We start from the raw sequence: 17,026 nt of genomic DNA on the forward strand, positions 1-17,026 counted from the left end.
ACCATCCCTTTCTAGAATGTATAAAATCAAAGTTAATCTCATTGAAGTACACAAAATTCTTATTGGTCTCAGCAGTTTGCTCATGGTCTAGATTTGGGTGTCACAGTTTCAGAACAAAGAATGGGCCATTTGGGACTGAGATGTCAAGAAATTTTTTCATACCAAGGTGGTAAATCTTTGTAATTCACCATCCAAGTTATTTATGGATACATAATTAATGTCGGCCACAGTAAATTGCCCTAAGTAGCTAACTCATAGAATCTGGGGAGTGTGGGGAATAACATGGGGAGAGTACAAGGAACTTGTGTAAATGACTAGTAGGTGGTCAGTGGAGACCTGGTGGGCTGAACAGTTTGTATCTGTGGTGATTCTAAAACAGACATCAATAAGTTCATGGCTATTTACGGTAATTAAACAGAGGCTGTGCAGGAAAATGGAGTTCAGGTAGAAAATTAGCCATCATATGATGAAAGACAGAGCAGGTTTGAAGAGCCAATTGGCTTACTCATTCACTTATTCATCTACTCACTTACTCATTCATATACTCATGCACCTACTCACTCACTCATTCTCTTTCACATGTACTTATTGGCTTCCTGATTCTCTTACGCATTCAATTATGTATTTCTTATGTTCCAATTGCTCAAAAAAGACAGAAAAAATTTAACTTGAAATCTGTATCACTAATTTTCCTTTCTCAGAGCTGCTCAGCATTAGTTATCATGAATTATATTTCTTTAAGGATCATCAGTCATTTCCAAATTATTTCAAATGTAGCATTGAATAGAAGAACAATGAATTGAATTGAATTAATTTCTTACGTCCTTCATGTACATGAGGAGTAAAAATCTTTATGTTACCTTTCTGTCTGAATGTGCAATGTGCAAATTATAGTAATGTAGCCCTCAGGTTCTGTCGGCAGCCTAAGTCTAGGGAAGACAATCTCTGGCCCCACCAAACACATGAGACTGAGGTGCACAACCTCCTGTTTGTGTGGATGCTGTGTGATATGTTCCCCCATTACAAATCAGTAACACAGAATTACAGACAGTATGCCATATGCAATTAAATGATTTAGCTTTATAATTCTTAATTTGACTAAAGAGTTAGTAAAGCAAAAAAAAAGAAAAGGGCCCATTTTAATGAAACAATCTAATGTGCACGAGCTGGAACTCATGGTTTCCCTTCCGCTGGTCCTCCATCGATTTCTCCAGGCTTCGTCAACTCTCAGCATCAATGTTCCTACTTCCCGGCCAGTACTTCAGGCTCAAAACATAGGCAGACAATGCCACCAACCACCGATGGCCTGTGGCATCCAATTTCGCTGTCAGGATATCATTGTCCATCCTCACCTCAAATTTAGCACCATAGAGGTAGTCACTCAACTTACCCACCATAGCCCATTTTAAAGCCAGAAACTCCAACTTGTGCATGGGATAGTTTTTCTCAGAGGGCGACAGTCTCAACCTGGTGCCCTGATCCTGATACAGGATAACCCTTAAGCTCTCTCTACTGGTATCCATATGCAGTACATACAGCAATCGGAGATCTCCAAAAGCCATCACAGGCACCCGGGTGGGTCTCTATCTCCTTCAGCGACTGAAAGACCTCTTCACGTTTCGCATCCCAATTTGGTCCTAAAGGTTCTGAAGTTCTAAGATACTCTTTACACTCTTTTCCTTTTGTCCTCCTCCCTTTCTTCCCCAAGGGCGGGTAACCACAGAAGCTGATTTAAAAGGTGACTCACTTTTATGTAACCTTTCATGAACCTCCAATAGTAACCACAGAATCCAAGGAGCAAGTGCAAAGTGCTCAGAGTCTGGGGCCTTGGCCATGTGGTCACCACCTCGATCTTGGACGGATCTGTAGCTACTCCATTCCATGAGACTATATGCCCAACATAGCTGACAGACGTCTTGCAGAACTCGCACTTGTCCAGGGTAAGTTTTAACTCTTCAGTTTTCAGGTGGTCCAGCACCTTCAGCAGCCTCCCTTCATGTTCCTGCAAGGTGGACCCAAACACTATGAGGTCATCCAGATACACCAATACCTCAAGCAAGTTCCTATCCCCCACCGTTTTCCCTTGACAAGCTAGGAGGTTGCAGGGGCTCCCGATATGTCCTGGGGCATGCTTTTGAACCGGAAGAATCCAGTGGACATATAAATGCCGTCTTCTGTTTGTCAGCCTCACTCATGGGGATCTGGTAATATCCACTCTTCAAATCCAGGACACTGGACCATTTTGCATCACTCAGACAGGCCAGCGCGTCTTCAATCCTTGGGACCGTATACTGGTCAGGGACGGTAGGCTTGTTCAAAGTCCTATAGTCCACGCACATCTGTACCTTCGCATTCTTCTTCCTGGCCACTACTATTGGGGACGCATCAGGGCTTCTGGGTTCAGTAATGATCCTAGCTTCCTTCTACTTACACAAATGCTGCAGAACGTCTTCTAACTCTGCAGGAGGCAGTTGCCACGACCTCTCTTGGACTGGGGTGTCCTTGGTCACCCGGATAGTATGAAGAGTGCTCTTGGAACAACGCACATCAAATTCATCATTGGAAAAGATACTTTGCATTTTCAACATCTCTACCAACCTCTTCTTCCAACCCTAAGGTACCGAGGAGTCCCCAAAATTGAATGATTCAGCAGTCAACTTTCCCCCTTTTTCAATTAGTTTCTCTGCATCCTGTCTCACAGGGACATTAGACATTACTGTCACCAGGAACAGATGCGCCAGGGGCATCCCCTGCTTGAAAGTGACCTCCCTCTATGTAGAGTTCCTGACAATCACTGCCATCCCGTTCACTAGTACAACTGATGGCTTCTGCAGTTCGGACCTCACCAGTAACCCAGTGGGCACTCCTGACTCCACTTCGTGGTCTTCTGGAGCATCCACCAAGGGGATCTTGTCCTCAGGCATTCTGGGAAATTTGGGGTTTCCCATTGCTCTCACTACTTCCCTGGGCCGTAACACGATTGACTCATACTGGGTGAACCACATAGTCCCTCGTCTAAACTTGTGATCCGGCCCAATGCAGCCATGCACTTCCTCAAAAGCAGCTCGAAACACCGGGTGAACAGAGAATGTTTTCAGGAAGCTCTCTCCAGCTCTGTCCTTGCAGGCTCCCATTAGCCCTCTCACAATAGGAGTATTTGTCCCCAGGTTTGAAACTCCATCCCTCTCAACAGGGTCTGGACAAACCAGCACTATTATATTAAGGACCTCACCCACTCCCACATCTGCCTCTGAAAACTGCAGTGCCACTTACAAGTAACCATTAAACGGATAATCACCCGCACTAAGACTCTAGATCTCTAGTGCACTGAATGGTGTCAATGGTAAGTGCGTCAAATGCTGGTTGTAAAATGAACAATACAGCAAAGTAACCTGTGACCCTGTGTCAAGTGTGGCTCTAGCATAAATACCCTCTACCTGTAGCAATACACTGGAGCTAGGCCTCACTAAGCCTTCAGGAACAGGGTTTAAAAACACAAAATGCTGGCAGAACTCAGCAGGCCAGACAGCATCAATGGGAGGAGGTAGTGACGACGTTTTGGGCCAAAACCCTTCATCAGGAGTGAAGTAACATGGGATGGTCAAGGGGGGATAAGAAGTGGGGGGAGGGATGAATTAGAGAGCTGGAAAGTGATAGGCTGAAGGGAAATGGGCTAGGGGGATGGTGGAGAATTATGGGAAATAAAAGAGAAAGAAAGTTAGGGGTGGGGGGAGATTATAGTGAGGGGGGAAAAGAGAGAGAAAGAGAACCAGACTAAAATTATAGATAGGGATGGGGTGGGGGGGGCAGGGGTATCAACAGAGGTCTGTGAGTTGAATGTTCATGCCGGCACGTAGGAGGCTACCGAGGCGGGAGATAAGGAACAGGGTTTATTGCTTTAAGGTGTTCCTTGATAAATTGCTGGGAATATGTTCCCCCCCCCCCGATACGCCAGACAATCCCCTCACTGGGTCTCCTTTAAGTTTTCCCAATGACTCTCTTTGCTTAGGTACCCGGGGGCTCACTCTTAGAGGGGTTTCCCGTCATTCACTTTCTTGCCTGAAGTGTCCCTCTTCACCACTGTTTTAACAGACAAAACTAGCCGCTAACTGCCCTCCACGTAGTCTGTCCCCTTAGAGGATCTGCCTCCCTATCAGCTACATCATATGGGGGGGGGGGGGGGAGGAACCCCTGTCAATAACAACCAGGACATCCAAGTTCTCAACTCTGCCACAATCTCCTCTACCACTTCCTGGGGCAGGCTATCCATGGTCACTTCACCTCAGAGGACCACTACTGAGAACGGTACCCTGCTGATGGAGGCCTCCTGCGCCTCCAAATCATCCTCCTCCTCTTGTACTTCTCTGATCAGGTCAATAAACAAGAGAGGGGTTGCATCTTACGAGATAGTCAGAGACCCCAAGCGATCAGGTCCTGGGACTGGGTGCCTTTCGCTATTTGGTCCATCCTTAACTGATCCACCTCAGCCGTCTGAATAGCCCCCCTGTGTTGCAAGAAATTTAGCTGCCTCTCTAGGCAAAAGATGTAGGCAGAAAGCTTCTTCTCCTTCTCCTGACACATGTTCTGAAACCCAGTCCTGAGCTCCATTGGGCTTCCCGTTGCACCAAACATCTTTTCCAGAGCTTGCATGTAGGCCGCAGAAGTGGCAAGGGGGTTCTGTGTCTTTACTGCTCTCACTACATCAGCAGCCCTCCCACTCAAACTTTCAACCAATGCTACAACAACACACACAAAATGCCAGTGGAACACAGCAGGCCAGGCAGCATCTATAGGGAGAAGCGCTGTCGACGTTTCGGGCCAAGACCCTTCATCAGTTGCTGTTGTTTTATGTCATCAGAGCACTGCCACTCATCTAACAACTGAGAGATTTGCTCCGCCCAAGTCTCATACTCCTCTTCCCCTTTAAGGGTGGGCTTCGTTCCTGAGAACAGGCGGAGCCTGCCATAGCAGGGACTTTGAACCTGGGCATTTTTCCATTTATTCACCAGAGAGGTAAGAGCGAATACAGCTCAGAATTCTCACTCTTCACTGGGGAACGGGGACTCATTAGACATCCCAAATCAGACCACTCCTTCCCCTCACAGAGCAGACATGAGAGAACCCTGTCTTTGAAGTCTCCTCCCCCAGCTACGGAATACTCAACACGGTTCGGCCCACTCACCTAAACTCTCCTCCTCCTGGAAAGTATGGACAGTCATCGGCACCCCCTCTCCTGGGGCTCCAATTGTACCAGGCAGATCCACTGCCGTTATGTCAGCACTAGTCTGAACTAAAACAAAGTCTGTGACTGCCACTTTATCAAATCTCGGCCCCACAATCGTAACTTTACCTACAGCTTCAACAGTACTTAAAAGTCGAATTAACAATTCATCAGGTGTACGAATATCTACCCCACTCAACACACATGCATCCGTTACCAGTAACCCCATGTTTGCACACCACTGCTCAACCCTGGCAGCAACCATACCCACGTATCGTAATTACTTCACCGGACAATAGTTTAGCACAGACTTAAACACACAGGCCACTGATTCAATGCTCAGGGCAATCACACAGCATAAAGTGAAATCAGTTCCGAACGATACCCCCACAATTGTAACCCTCAGGTTCAGCTGGGTGTGTAAGTCTGGGGTAAACAATCTCTGGCCCCACCAAACGTGTGAGACTGAGGTGCACAACCTCCTGTTTGTGTGGATGCTGTGTGATGTGTTCCCCCGTTACAAATCAGTACCACAAAATACCAGACAGTACACCATATGCAATTAAACAATTTACCTTTACAATCCTTAATTTGACTAAAGGGTTAGTAAAGAAAAACAAAAAGAAAAGGGCCCATTTTAATGAAACAATCTAATGTGCACACGTTGGAGCTCACGGTTTCCCTTCCGACGGTCCTCCATCAAATTCCCCGGGCTTCATCGACTTCCGACCCCACTCCAAGTCCACTCCTTTCTGATGTCTATGACCTCTCCTTTCTGGCATCTTCACTCTTCATCTTCCGCCGCACAAAAGACCCAGATCACCTCGGTCTCATGCACACAACAAGAAAAAAACACTCCCATCATTCCAGCGCTCATTCCAAAGCCCCTAATATCTCTAGCCATAACCCAACCACTGCTGCTCCAGAAAAGACCATTACATTAGCAGTGAAACCCTTCCCAGGGTGTTACAATAATTTTTAATAAATAGTATGTACAACAGGACAATCGATATAGCATAGAAATAAAATTGTATTGGTGTGAATGAATCAGTCTGATGTTCTGGTGGAAGTGGCTCTCCCGGAGCCTGTTGGTCCTGGCTTTAATGCTGTGGTACCATTTACTGGATGGTAGCAGCTGGAATAGTTGGTGATTGGGATGACTCGGGTCCCCAATGATCCTACGGGTCCATTTTACACTTCTGTCTCTGTAAATGTCCTGAATAGTGGGAAGTTCACATCTACAGATACACTGGGCGGTCCACACCACTCCCTACAGAGACCTGTGATTGAGTGAAGTACAGTAGCCATACCAGGCAGTGATGCAGCCAGTCAGGATGCTCTCAATGGTGCCCCTGCAGAAAGTCTTTAGGATTTGGGGACCCATGCCATCTGATGTGAAAGAGGCACTGTTGTGCTTTATTTCACCCCACAGCCGGTATGTAAGACTACTTGAGATCCTTGGTGATGTAGATGCCAAGGAACTTAAAGCTGTTCACCCTCTCAACCCCAGATCCATTGATGTCATTAAGGGTTAGCTTGTCTCCATTCCTGCTGTAGTTCACAACCAGCTCTTTTGCTTTTGCAGCGTTGGTGGAGAGGTTGTTTGCTTGACATCACTGCGTCAGGGTGATGACTTCTTCTCTGTATGTTGCCTCGTTATTGTAACTCCCTGGGTCGCCTCAGGCTCGCTCAGCTCGTTTCGTCTAGGTGGAGCAGCCTTCGGCCCCACCACACTGGGTAATCAGCTGGTGTGCATGCTGTGTGATGTCCCCGCCTCGCCCACAAACAGACAGTACACCATATGCGATTAAATGAGTACAATTTATAAAGGTTACTATAACTAAGTGATTAATAACGATACAGTATATATGAAGAGAAAATTAAAGAAAAGGCGCCAAACTTATCAAAGTCCAAACCACTTCGTGCACAACCGTTGGAGCTCAATTTCTGAAGTCTTCTGACCACCATTCGATCCCCTCCGAACTCCTCGACTCTCCAAACAGCTCAGGACCCTCCAAACTCCTCGACTCTCCAAACAGCTCAGGACCCTCCGAGTGGTCAACCAAGCACATCTAGCTTCATTCCCCCCCCCCCCCTCCTCGGAGAATCTCCCGGCCTCGGACCCCCCTTTGGGGTCCGATCCTCGCCCAGCTTAGAGCATTGCGTCCTCTCTCTCGACCCCCTCGCGCCGATCTGCCCAAAAGCCCGTCAACAAAAGCTTACAGACTCAGAAGAAAGAACATTAATCCCCATTTGGTTTACAAAGGAATACCATTCTCGTTATTAGTAAGTTAGCATTCCTGCTAGTTAACAAAAAGAAACCCTTTCCCAACAGTAACAAAGAAAAAAGAAGAAAGCCCCTTTACATTATTATTTGAGATAAGGCCAAACAATGTAGTATCATTAGCAAATTTAATTAGCAGATTGGAGCTGTGGGTGGCAACAGAGTCATGGAAATAGAGAGTAAAAGAGGGGGTTTGGGACACAGCCCTGAGTGGCTCCTGTGTTGAGGGTCAGAGGTGAGGGACCCCACTCTTACCACCTGCCAGCGATCTGACAGGAAGTCCAGAATCCAGCCACACAAGGTAGGGTGAAGGCCGAAGTTTTGGAGCTTCTTGTCAAGTCTGGAGGGAATTATGGTGTTGAATGCTGAACTATAGTCCAAGAACAGCATTCTCACATAAGCGTCCCTCTTCTCCAGATGTGTAACGATGGTTTGTAGAGCTGTGGCCATTGTGTCATCTGCAAATTGGTTGTGTCAGCAGGCGGATTGTAGAGGGGTCCAGTGTGGGTGGTAGCAAGCTGCAGATGTAGTCCTTGACCAGCTTTTTCAAAGCATTTGCTTTTTATTGAGGTGAGTGTGACAGGACGTCAGTCGTTCAGACATGCACCTCAAACAGTCATTTTGGGGTCCTAGTTTAACCATTCCTGCTGAAATCCGGAAGCTACCGGCTGATAGAAATGGATGGATTTCCCCTTCTAGTTGTTACAAAACCTGTGACCATTTGTGCTTTCTCATCATGAAATTATTTTCAACTCCTCTGAGATTGGGCAAAGCAAGCTCTAGTAATATGGTATGCCGTACAATGGATTAACACAAACAAAAGATGTAGTGTGTCTTAGCAGTTCTGACAAAGGATCTCAGATCTGCAACGATAACTGGAAAAAGAAAACTGCTGATGTTGTTAATTGAATTGCCAAAAATAGCAAGTCATGTGGCATCAGCAATTATTTCAGGTCAAAGACCCTTAACCATTTAAACACAAAATACACTGCAGATGCTGTGGTCAAAGCAACATGTAAAACACATTGGAGGAACTCAGCAGGTTGGGCAGCATCCATGGAAACGAACAGTCAACGTTTCAGGCTGAGACCCTTAGTCAGGACTGAAGAGGGAGGGGGCAGGGGCCTGATGCACCATCAATAACTCACACTGAGACGTAAGGCGAGATATCGGCTTTTATTGACTGGAAGAAGGAACCAGGAGTGAGTGTCTATCATACTATGTCCTGGAGACTGAGGCCGAGCGTCAGGCCTCAGATCACCTTTATACAGGGGCCTGTGGGAGGAGCCACAGGAGCAGTCAGCAGGGAATGTGTCCAGACAGGCACATAGTTCACCACAGGGCCCTATAAAGAAGGTGGGGGGAGGGTGGGAAGGAGAAGGCTGGTAGGTGCCAGGTGAAAAACCAGTAAAGGGAAAGATCAACGGGTGGGGGAGGGGAAGCAGGGAGGGGATTGGCAGGAGAGGTGAAGAGGGAATGTAAGGGGAAAGCTCTATGGGCAGTAGAAGGAGGCGGAACCACGAGGGAGGTGATAGGCAGCTGGAGGAGGAGGCAGAGTGAAACTGGGATGGGGGAAAAGGGAGAGGGAGGGAATTACCAGAAGTTGGAGAATACAATGTTCATTTCAAGGGACTGGAGACTACCCTGATGGTATATGAGGTGTTGCTCCTCCAACTTGAGTTTGGCCTCATCATGGCAGTAGAGAATGCCATGTATGGACATAGCTGAATGGGAATGTGAAGCAGAGTAGAAGTGGGTGGCAACCAGGAGATCCTGTCTGTTGTGGTGGACGGAGTGGAGGTGCTCGACGAAGCGGTCTCCCAATCTGCGTCGGGTCTCGCTGATGTACAGGTGACTGCACCGGGAGCACCAGGTGCAATAGATGACCCCAACAGACTCACAAGTGAAGTGTTGCCTCACCTGGAAGGACTGATTGGGGCCCTGAATTGTGGTAAGAGAGGAGGTGTAGGGACAGGTGTAGTACTTACACTTGCGGGTATAAGTGCCAAGTGGGAGATCTGTTGGGGGGGGAATGTGTGGAGGGAAAGATCCCTGCAGAAAGTGGAGAGGGGTAGAGAGGGAAAGTCATGCTCAGTGGTGGGGTCCTGTTGAAGGTGGCGGAAGTTGCAGAGGATAATCTGCTGGATCTGGAGGCTGGTCGGGTGGTAGGTGAGGACAAGGGGAACTCAGTCCCTGTTGTGGTGATGGGAGGATGGGGTGAGGACTGAAGTGCGGGAAATGAAGGAGATGCGGGTGAGGGCATCATCGATGATGGCAGAAGGGAAACCACGATCCTTAAAGAAAGAAGACATTTGAGATGTCCTGGAACAGAAAGCCGCAGCCTGGGAGCAGATGCAACGGAGATGGAGAAACTGGGAATAGGGAATAGAAGTTTAGCATTTGGCAGGTGGGAAGAGGTATAGTCGAGGTAGTTATGGGAGTCAGTGGGTTTATAGAAGATGTCAATGGACAGTCTATCTCCAGAGATGGAGACCGAGAGATGGAGAAAGGGGAGAGAAGTGTCCGAGATGGACCAAGTGAATTTGAGGGCTGGGTGAAAGTTAGAGGCAAAGTCGATGAAATTGACGAGCTCAGCATGGGTGCAGGAAGCAGCAAGTTGTCAATATATCGAAGGAAAGGTTGGGGAGCAGTACCAGTATAGATTTGGAGCATAGACTGTTCCACATGACCCACGAAGAGGCAGGCATAGCTAGGGCCCATGCGAGTGCCATAGCTACACCCTTGGTCTGGAGAAAGTGGGAAGAGCCGAAAGAGAAGTTATTAAGTGTGAGTACCAGTTCCGCTAACCTGAGGAGTGTAGTGGTAGTGGGGAACTGGTGAGGTCTATTGTCCAGAAAGTAGCGGAGGGCTTTGAGGCCTTCTTGGCGGGGAATGGAAGTGCATAAGGATTGGACATCCATAATGAAAATGAAGCGGTCGGGACCAGGGAATAAAAGTTATTGAAGAGATGGAGGGCATGGGATGTATCCCGGATGTAGGTAGGGAGGGATTGAACTATGGGTGACAAAATGGAATCCGGGTAGGCAGATATAAGTTCAGTAGGGCAGTGGCAGGCAGAAACTATGGGTCTATTGGGATGAGGCTTTTTGTTCCAGGACATCTCAAATGTCCATACGTCCCTCCCCACGGATCTCCCACCTGGCACTTAACCCTGCAAGCGTAAGTGCTACACCTGTCCCTACACCTCCTCTCTTATCACCATTCAGGGCCCCAAACAGTCCTTCCAGGTTAGGCAACACTTCACTTCTGAGTCTGTTGGGGTCATCTTTTGCATCCGGTGCTCCCGGTACGCCCTCCTCTACATTGGTGAGACCCGATGCAGATTGGGGGACCACTTTGTCGAGCACCTCCGCTCCATCTGCCACAACAGACAGGATCTCCCAGTTGCCACCCACTTCAACTCTGCTTCACATTCCCATTCGAATATGTCCATTCATGGCCTCCTCTACTGCCACGATGAGGCCAAACTCAGGTTGGAGGAGCAGCACCTCATACACTGTCTGGGTAGTCTCCAGCCCCTTGGCATGAACATCGAATTCTCCAACTTCTGGTAATTCCCTCCCCCTCCCTTCCCACATTCCAGTTTCACTCTGCCTCCTCCTCCAGCTGCCTATCACCTCCCTCACGATTCCACCTCCTACTACCCATAGTGCTTTCTCCTTACATTCCTTCTTCACCTTTCCTGCCTATTCCCTCCCTGCTTCCCCTCCCCACCCCTTGATCTTTCCTCTTACAGGTTTTTCACTTACCAGCCTTCATCTTCCCACCCTCCCCCCACCTTCTTTATATAGACAATAGGTGCAGGAGTAGGCCATTCAGCCCTTCGAGCCAGCACCGCCATTCAGTGATCATGGCTGATCATCCACAATCAGTACCCCATTCCTGCCTTCTCCCCCTATCCTTTGACTCCTCTATCTTTAAGAGCTCTATCTAACTCTTTCTTGTAAGCATCCAGAAAATTGGCCTCCATCGCCTTCCGAGGCAGAGCATTCCACAGATCCACAACTCTCTGGGTGAAAAAGTGTTTCCTCAACTCCAATCGAAATGGCCCACCCCTTATTCTTAAACTGTGGCCTCTGGTTCCGGACTCTCCCAACGTCAGGAACATGTTTGCTGCCTCTAGCATGTCCAATCCCTCAATAATCTTACATGTTTCAATCAGATCCCCTCTCATCCTTCTAAATTCCAGTGTATACAAGCCCAGTCGCTCCAATCTTTCAACATATGACAGTCCCGCCATTCCGGGAATTAACCTCGTGAACCTCAACTACACTCCCTCAATAGCAAGAATGTCCTTCCTCAAATTTGGAGACCAAAACTGCACACAATACTCCAGGTGTGGTCTCACCGGAGCCCTGTACAACTGCTGAAGGATCTCTTTGCTCCTATACTCAACTCTGCTTGTTATGAAGGCTAACATGCCATTAGCTTTCTTCACTGCCTATTGTACCTGCATGCTTACTTTCAGTGACTGATGAACAGGGACACCTAGATCTCATTGTACTTCCCCTTTTCCTAAATTGACACCATTCAGATAGTAATCTGCCTTTCTGTTCTTGCCACCAAAGTGGATAACCTCACATTTATCCACATTAAACTGCATTTGCCATACATTTGCCCACTCACCCAACCTGTCCAAGTCACCTGGCTTTCTCTTAACATCCTCCTCACATTTCACACTGCCACCCAGCTTTGTGTCATCTGCAAATTTGCTAATGTTATTTTTAATCTCTTCATCTAAATCATTAATGTAAATTGTAAATAGCTACGGTCCCATCACCAACCCTTATGGTACCCCACTAGTCACTGTCTGCAATTCTGAAAGGGGCCCATTAATCCATACTCTTTGTTTCCTGTCTGCCAACCAATTTTCTATCCATGTCAGTACCCTACCCCCAATACCATGTGCTCTAATTTTGCCCACTAATCTCCTATGTGGGACCTTATCAAAGGCTTTCTGAAAGTCCAGGTACACTACAACCATTGGCTCTCCCTTGTCCATTTTCATAGTTACATCCTCAAAAAATTCCAGAAGATTAGTCAAGCATGATTTCCCCTTCGTAAATCCATGCTGACTCAGACCAATCCTGTTACTGCTAGCCAAATGCACCGCAATATCATCTTTTATAATTGACTCCAGCATCTTCCCCACCACTGATGTCAGGCTAACTGGTCTATAATTCCCTGTTTTCTCTCTCCCTCCTTTCTTAAAAAGTGGGGTAACATTAGCTATCCTCCAATCCTCAGGAACTGATCCTGAATCTATAGAACATTGGAAAATGATTACCAATGTGTACACGATTTCTAGAGCCACCTCCTTAAGTACCTTGGGATGCAGACCATCAAGCCCTGGGGATTTATCAGCCTTCAGTCTCATCAGTCTACCCAACACCATTTTCTGCCTAATGTGAATTTTGCTTCAGTTCCTCTGTTACCCAGGTCCTCTGGCCATTATTACATCTGGGAGATTGTTTGTGTGTTCCCTAGTGAGGACAGATCCAACATTTATAGATGTCAGGGCCCCTGCCCCCTCTCTCTTCAGTCCTGGCAAAGGGTCTCGGCCCGAAATGTTGACAGCTCATTTCCACGGATGCTGCCTGACCTGCTGAGTTCCTCCAGCGTGTTTTATGTGTTACCCTTAACCATTTCATAGATGGCACCTAAATCTTTCTAACATTTTGTCTGTAATGTAGTAGATTGTTAATTAGAAAACATTATAATAGTCAAAATACTGTTGCTTTTATGGTGGAGTTGTTTTTGCGCTAGGACAAGATTGCAGATATAGTGCTCGAGAATTTTATATTTAAGGTTAACTCGACGTTTTCTGTGATCATTAAATTGCCCTTTTCTTTTCTCCTGCCGAGGGGTTTCAACCTGAAATGTCGACTGTACTTTTTTCCATTGATGCTGCCTGGCCTGCTGAGTTTGCCAGCATTTTATGTGTGTGCTCGGATTTCCAGCATCTGCAGACGTTCTCTTGTTTGTGATTTAATTGCCTTAACAATGCAGAGGTCTATTTGCATTGAAACCATATTACAATTGTGTTGACCTGCCAGAAGCAAGGATCAGTCTGCTTTTTTACTTTCCATCATCCAGTAGCGTTCACGCTTCCCAGCATGGGTCTGAACTCAACGTGGACCATGCTGGTTTTGATCTATGTTAACGTCACGCACGATGTGAGAGCGCATGCGCAGTTCTGTCGAATGGCGGTGTCCGTTTTGGAGGCCGAGTGGTTCTACCCGGTCGTTTCCGTTTCTTTCAACTCCTTCATTCCGTATCACCTCCTCCCGTCCGTCTGCTGAAACAACTGTGGACGCGCGGCCGGCAGCTCGCTCTGCGGTTTTCCTCCGCCGGTCCCAGACTGTGGGCCTTGCGACTCGATGAAGGCATTAGCCGCAGCCGGCTTGGGGGGCGCGCTGCGTGTGTGCGCGCCGCTCGCGACCCGGGCCCCACTGAGAGACCAGCTCGCGCAGGCAACCCAGAGGATGCGTGTGCACACCACTGAATGCGCGCTCGCGAAGAGAAGTCCCCTCAAGAAATTTCTGTCCAAGGCAAAGTAAGTCTTCTAAGTACTGTACCTAAGATATTATTAGCCACCAAGACGGCCATTGCAGAGTGTTTGTAAATAAGCAGGGTGACTCCAAAACTCGAATGTACTATTGTCATAGGCATACATACACAGCATATAAATCCCATGTTTTCTTTTTGCAATAGTACATTACAAGGCCAGGACAAACCTAACTTATTAGAAACTTAACCACGTTTTACATGGGTGCCAGTTACATCAGTCTTGATCTGAGCTCATGGTTGCACCTGTGTTTATATGTATTTTAATTGTAGATATTTTGCTATTATGCTGCACACTAATGCTTTATTATGCAGGTGAGTGATTATATACATAATATATGGGTAGTTGTTGGAATATTGCTCATTGATTAGGGTAAGTGGGTGCATGATGGTTAGAACAGACTAGATGGGCTAAAGGCCCAATTCTGGACCTATGATTCTATCCAGACTTTGAGAATTTTCCCTGGAGCCTTGATATACATGTTTGTGAACCAGTTCAATGGCATGATTGTCATTTGTAATAGAGAGGGGAACGAGAGTGGAGAGGACTTGGGATTTTTCTAGCACGAACTGGTTGGTGTAACCACAGCCTGAAACTGCAGGAAAAAAATTGTTAGTCCTGTTTTTATTTTGTTTCCATGCAGGAAGAAGTTTTGGTATGAAAGCCCTACGCTGGGATCACAACTGGTAAGAACAGGTTTAGTAAATAGCTGGTGTTGCTTCTTACCAAAATAAATAGTTAGGGCTCAAAACTTGTTAGCTTGTGTATTAAAAGGAATGTAGCAGTGAAGAGTCTTGATAAGTTAAATTGTTGATTTGTTCTAAGTCATGGCAAAATCTTGGAATGAAGCCTGTCATTTGAATTTCAACAGTAGCTGATTGACAACATTATTAGAGTTCTTTGTATTTTTTCCATTGGTGACTAACAAATTCTATGGCTTGATCATCAGTTCTCTATAAAAGATATTTTGAGATGCATATGAAATTACCTGTATAATTGGAAAAATTAATTTAACAATCTGAATTTCATCTTGGCACTGGGTCTTACTAATTAGCCCTTTAACTTACTCTAAGATCAATCTAACCTAGGGATGGGCAAACTTTTTGACTTGTGGGCCACAAAGGGTTCTAAAATTTGACAGGGGGGCCGGACCAGGAGCAGATGGATGGAGTGTTTTGGTAATACACCTCATAAGAGAAAATAAAATATCATGGGATATGTAGAAAACATGTGCTTTAATTTCAATTGAAAATGACAAATGCATTACAACAAAATATCTGTCTTTGAAGTCCCATGGTATTTAGCTATTTATTGAAATGACTTTTAAAACACTTTAAATTAAATGAATAAAATACAGCTTTTTTTAATAGTAACAGTTATTATTTTAAAGCACTGAAAATTCTGTTATCCTTCAAGATATTATCATCATCACTCTCCTCCTGACTGTCTTTATTTAAAAAACGGTAGGAGATGCAGGTCTACTTGTCCTGCTCCTTCTTATTCAATTGTCCCCTGTGCCAAAACTCAACAACGACCAGCACAAGGACAGAACAGTGACAGTGCGCCAGTATGCGGAGCGCGTTATTTGATCTGGAGCGCATTTTTTATTTTGAGAACGTACGTGCACCTGTGCACTACTCATGTCCATCACTTAACAGAAATGACATGTAACGTGTAAGGCTTATTGAAAAAAATATTTTCAAATGCATTTTTTACATAACACAACGAAGAAACTTATTTTTAATTTCAGTGGGAACAGTGTTGTTGGTCTCCCTTTTTAGCCAGCGCATCAAAGTCTGGATTTAGTTTTGTTGTGGCGATTCTCAGGATGGATCTGAGGTGTTGGTCAGTTAACTTGGATCTGTGGCTGGCTTTGTTGATGTTCATGACGCTGAACGCCTGTTCACACAAATAGGTCGAGCCGAACAAAGAGTAAAGCGCAAATGTGGAGTAATATGCTGCACCTCAACAAAGGTCAATGTATATAGAGTGCGTCATCTATTGGGAAAACGCCAGAATTGCGGGGGAAAACTTTAACAAGGTTTATTAATATAATTTCATCAAGTTCTGCGGGCCGGATTAAAAAGCTTAAAAAGCATATGGCCCCCGGGCCATAGTTTGCCTATGCCTGATCTAACCCTTCCCTCCCACATAACCCTCAATTTTTTTTCATCCATGTGTTGTCAGTGTAGTGTTGTCCATAAAAATGTTCTTTCTTGAAATGGCTTATTTACTCTCTGTTAATCAGCTTGCTGATCAGGTCACCCTAAATCAGTGGTTCCCAACCTTTTTTAGTCCAATGCTCACCTAGAGCATCTTCATACTTGTCAATTGCCTTCTTAGGCACAATATACTTTTTGGCACCCCCCCTGGTGTAAAAATATGATAACATGAGAAAAAAGAATCTGCTTTAAATTTTTTATTTGTCTTTAAACCTAGCTTACACAGTACATGTGCGCAGTACAGCAGCTTTGATATCAGTGTGATCTTTGAGCTTGATGGTTTTTAACAAGAGTTGAAATATTTGGTTTAAGTTGTGACAGCAAAAGCCTTAAGTCCCCTTGCATAACAATGTCCAAACAGTTTCTGTTTTTTGTGAGTATGTGGTTCTCTGCACTGAAGTGCCTTTCAACAAGGTAGAAGGGTGGAAATGCAATGAAGAGTCTTTGGCTCTTCTCCAAAGACCAGGAAACTTTGTATGACAGTTTAGCCACATGGCACAAAAGCTGACATTTTTGAAAAGCATTTTTGCTTCTTTATCATTCTGAATTTTGGTAATTTCTTCTTGCAAGCTCTCTTCCTGTTCTGCCACCTTGCAAAGAAATGGGTTAAGTACTCAATCCAGAATTTCCAGATTGTTCAAATCCTTATATCGATTCTGAAAATCCTTCTTCGGTGACTGCAGGTGTAAGCAGTACTCTTGCAGATCACC

The 17,026-nt window shown here is 45.8% G+C and overlaps 1 protein-coding gene across 5 annotated transcripts in view; it reads left to right on the plus strand.

Moving 5' to 3' along the window:
- The window catches only part of LOC132378534 (uncharacterized), an 86,538-nt gene that overhangs the window by 49,951 nt on the left and 19,561 nt on the right, over nucleotides 1–17,026 (plus strand). For all 5 annotated transcript variants that reach the window (XM_059945505.1, XM_059945509.1, XM_059945506.1 and 2 more), the window contains one exon: nucleotides 14,738–14,780. In XM_059945505.1, the coding sequence (XP_059801488.1) occupies nucleotides 14,738–14,780 (43 nt within the window). The remainder of the gene's footprint in view (nucleotides 1–14,737; nucleotides 14,781–17,026) is intronic.

Source organism: Hypanus sabinus, chromosome 20 (assembly GCF_030144855.1).
Source record: "Hypanus sabinus isolate sHypSab1 chromosome 20, sHypSab1.hap1, whole genome shotgun sequence".
NCBI classification, from domain to species: Eukaryota; Metazoa; Chordata; class Chondrichthyes; order Myliobatiformes; family Dasyatidae; genus Hypanus; species Hypanus sabinus.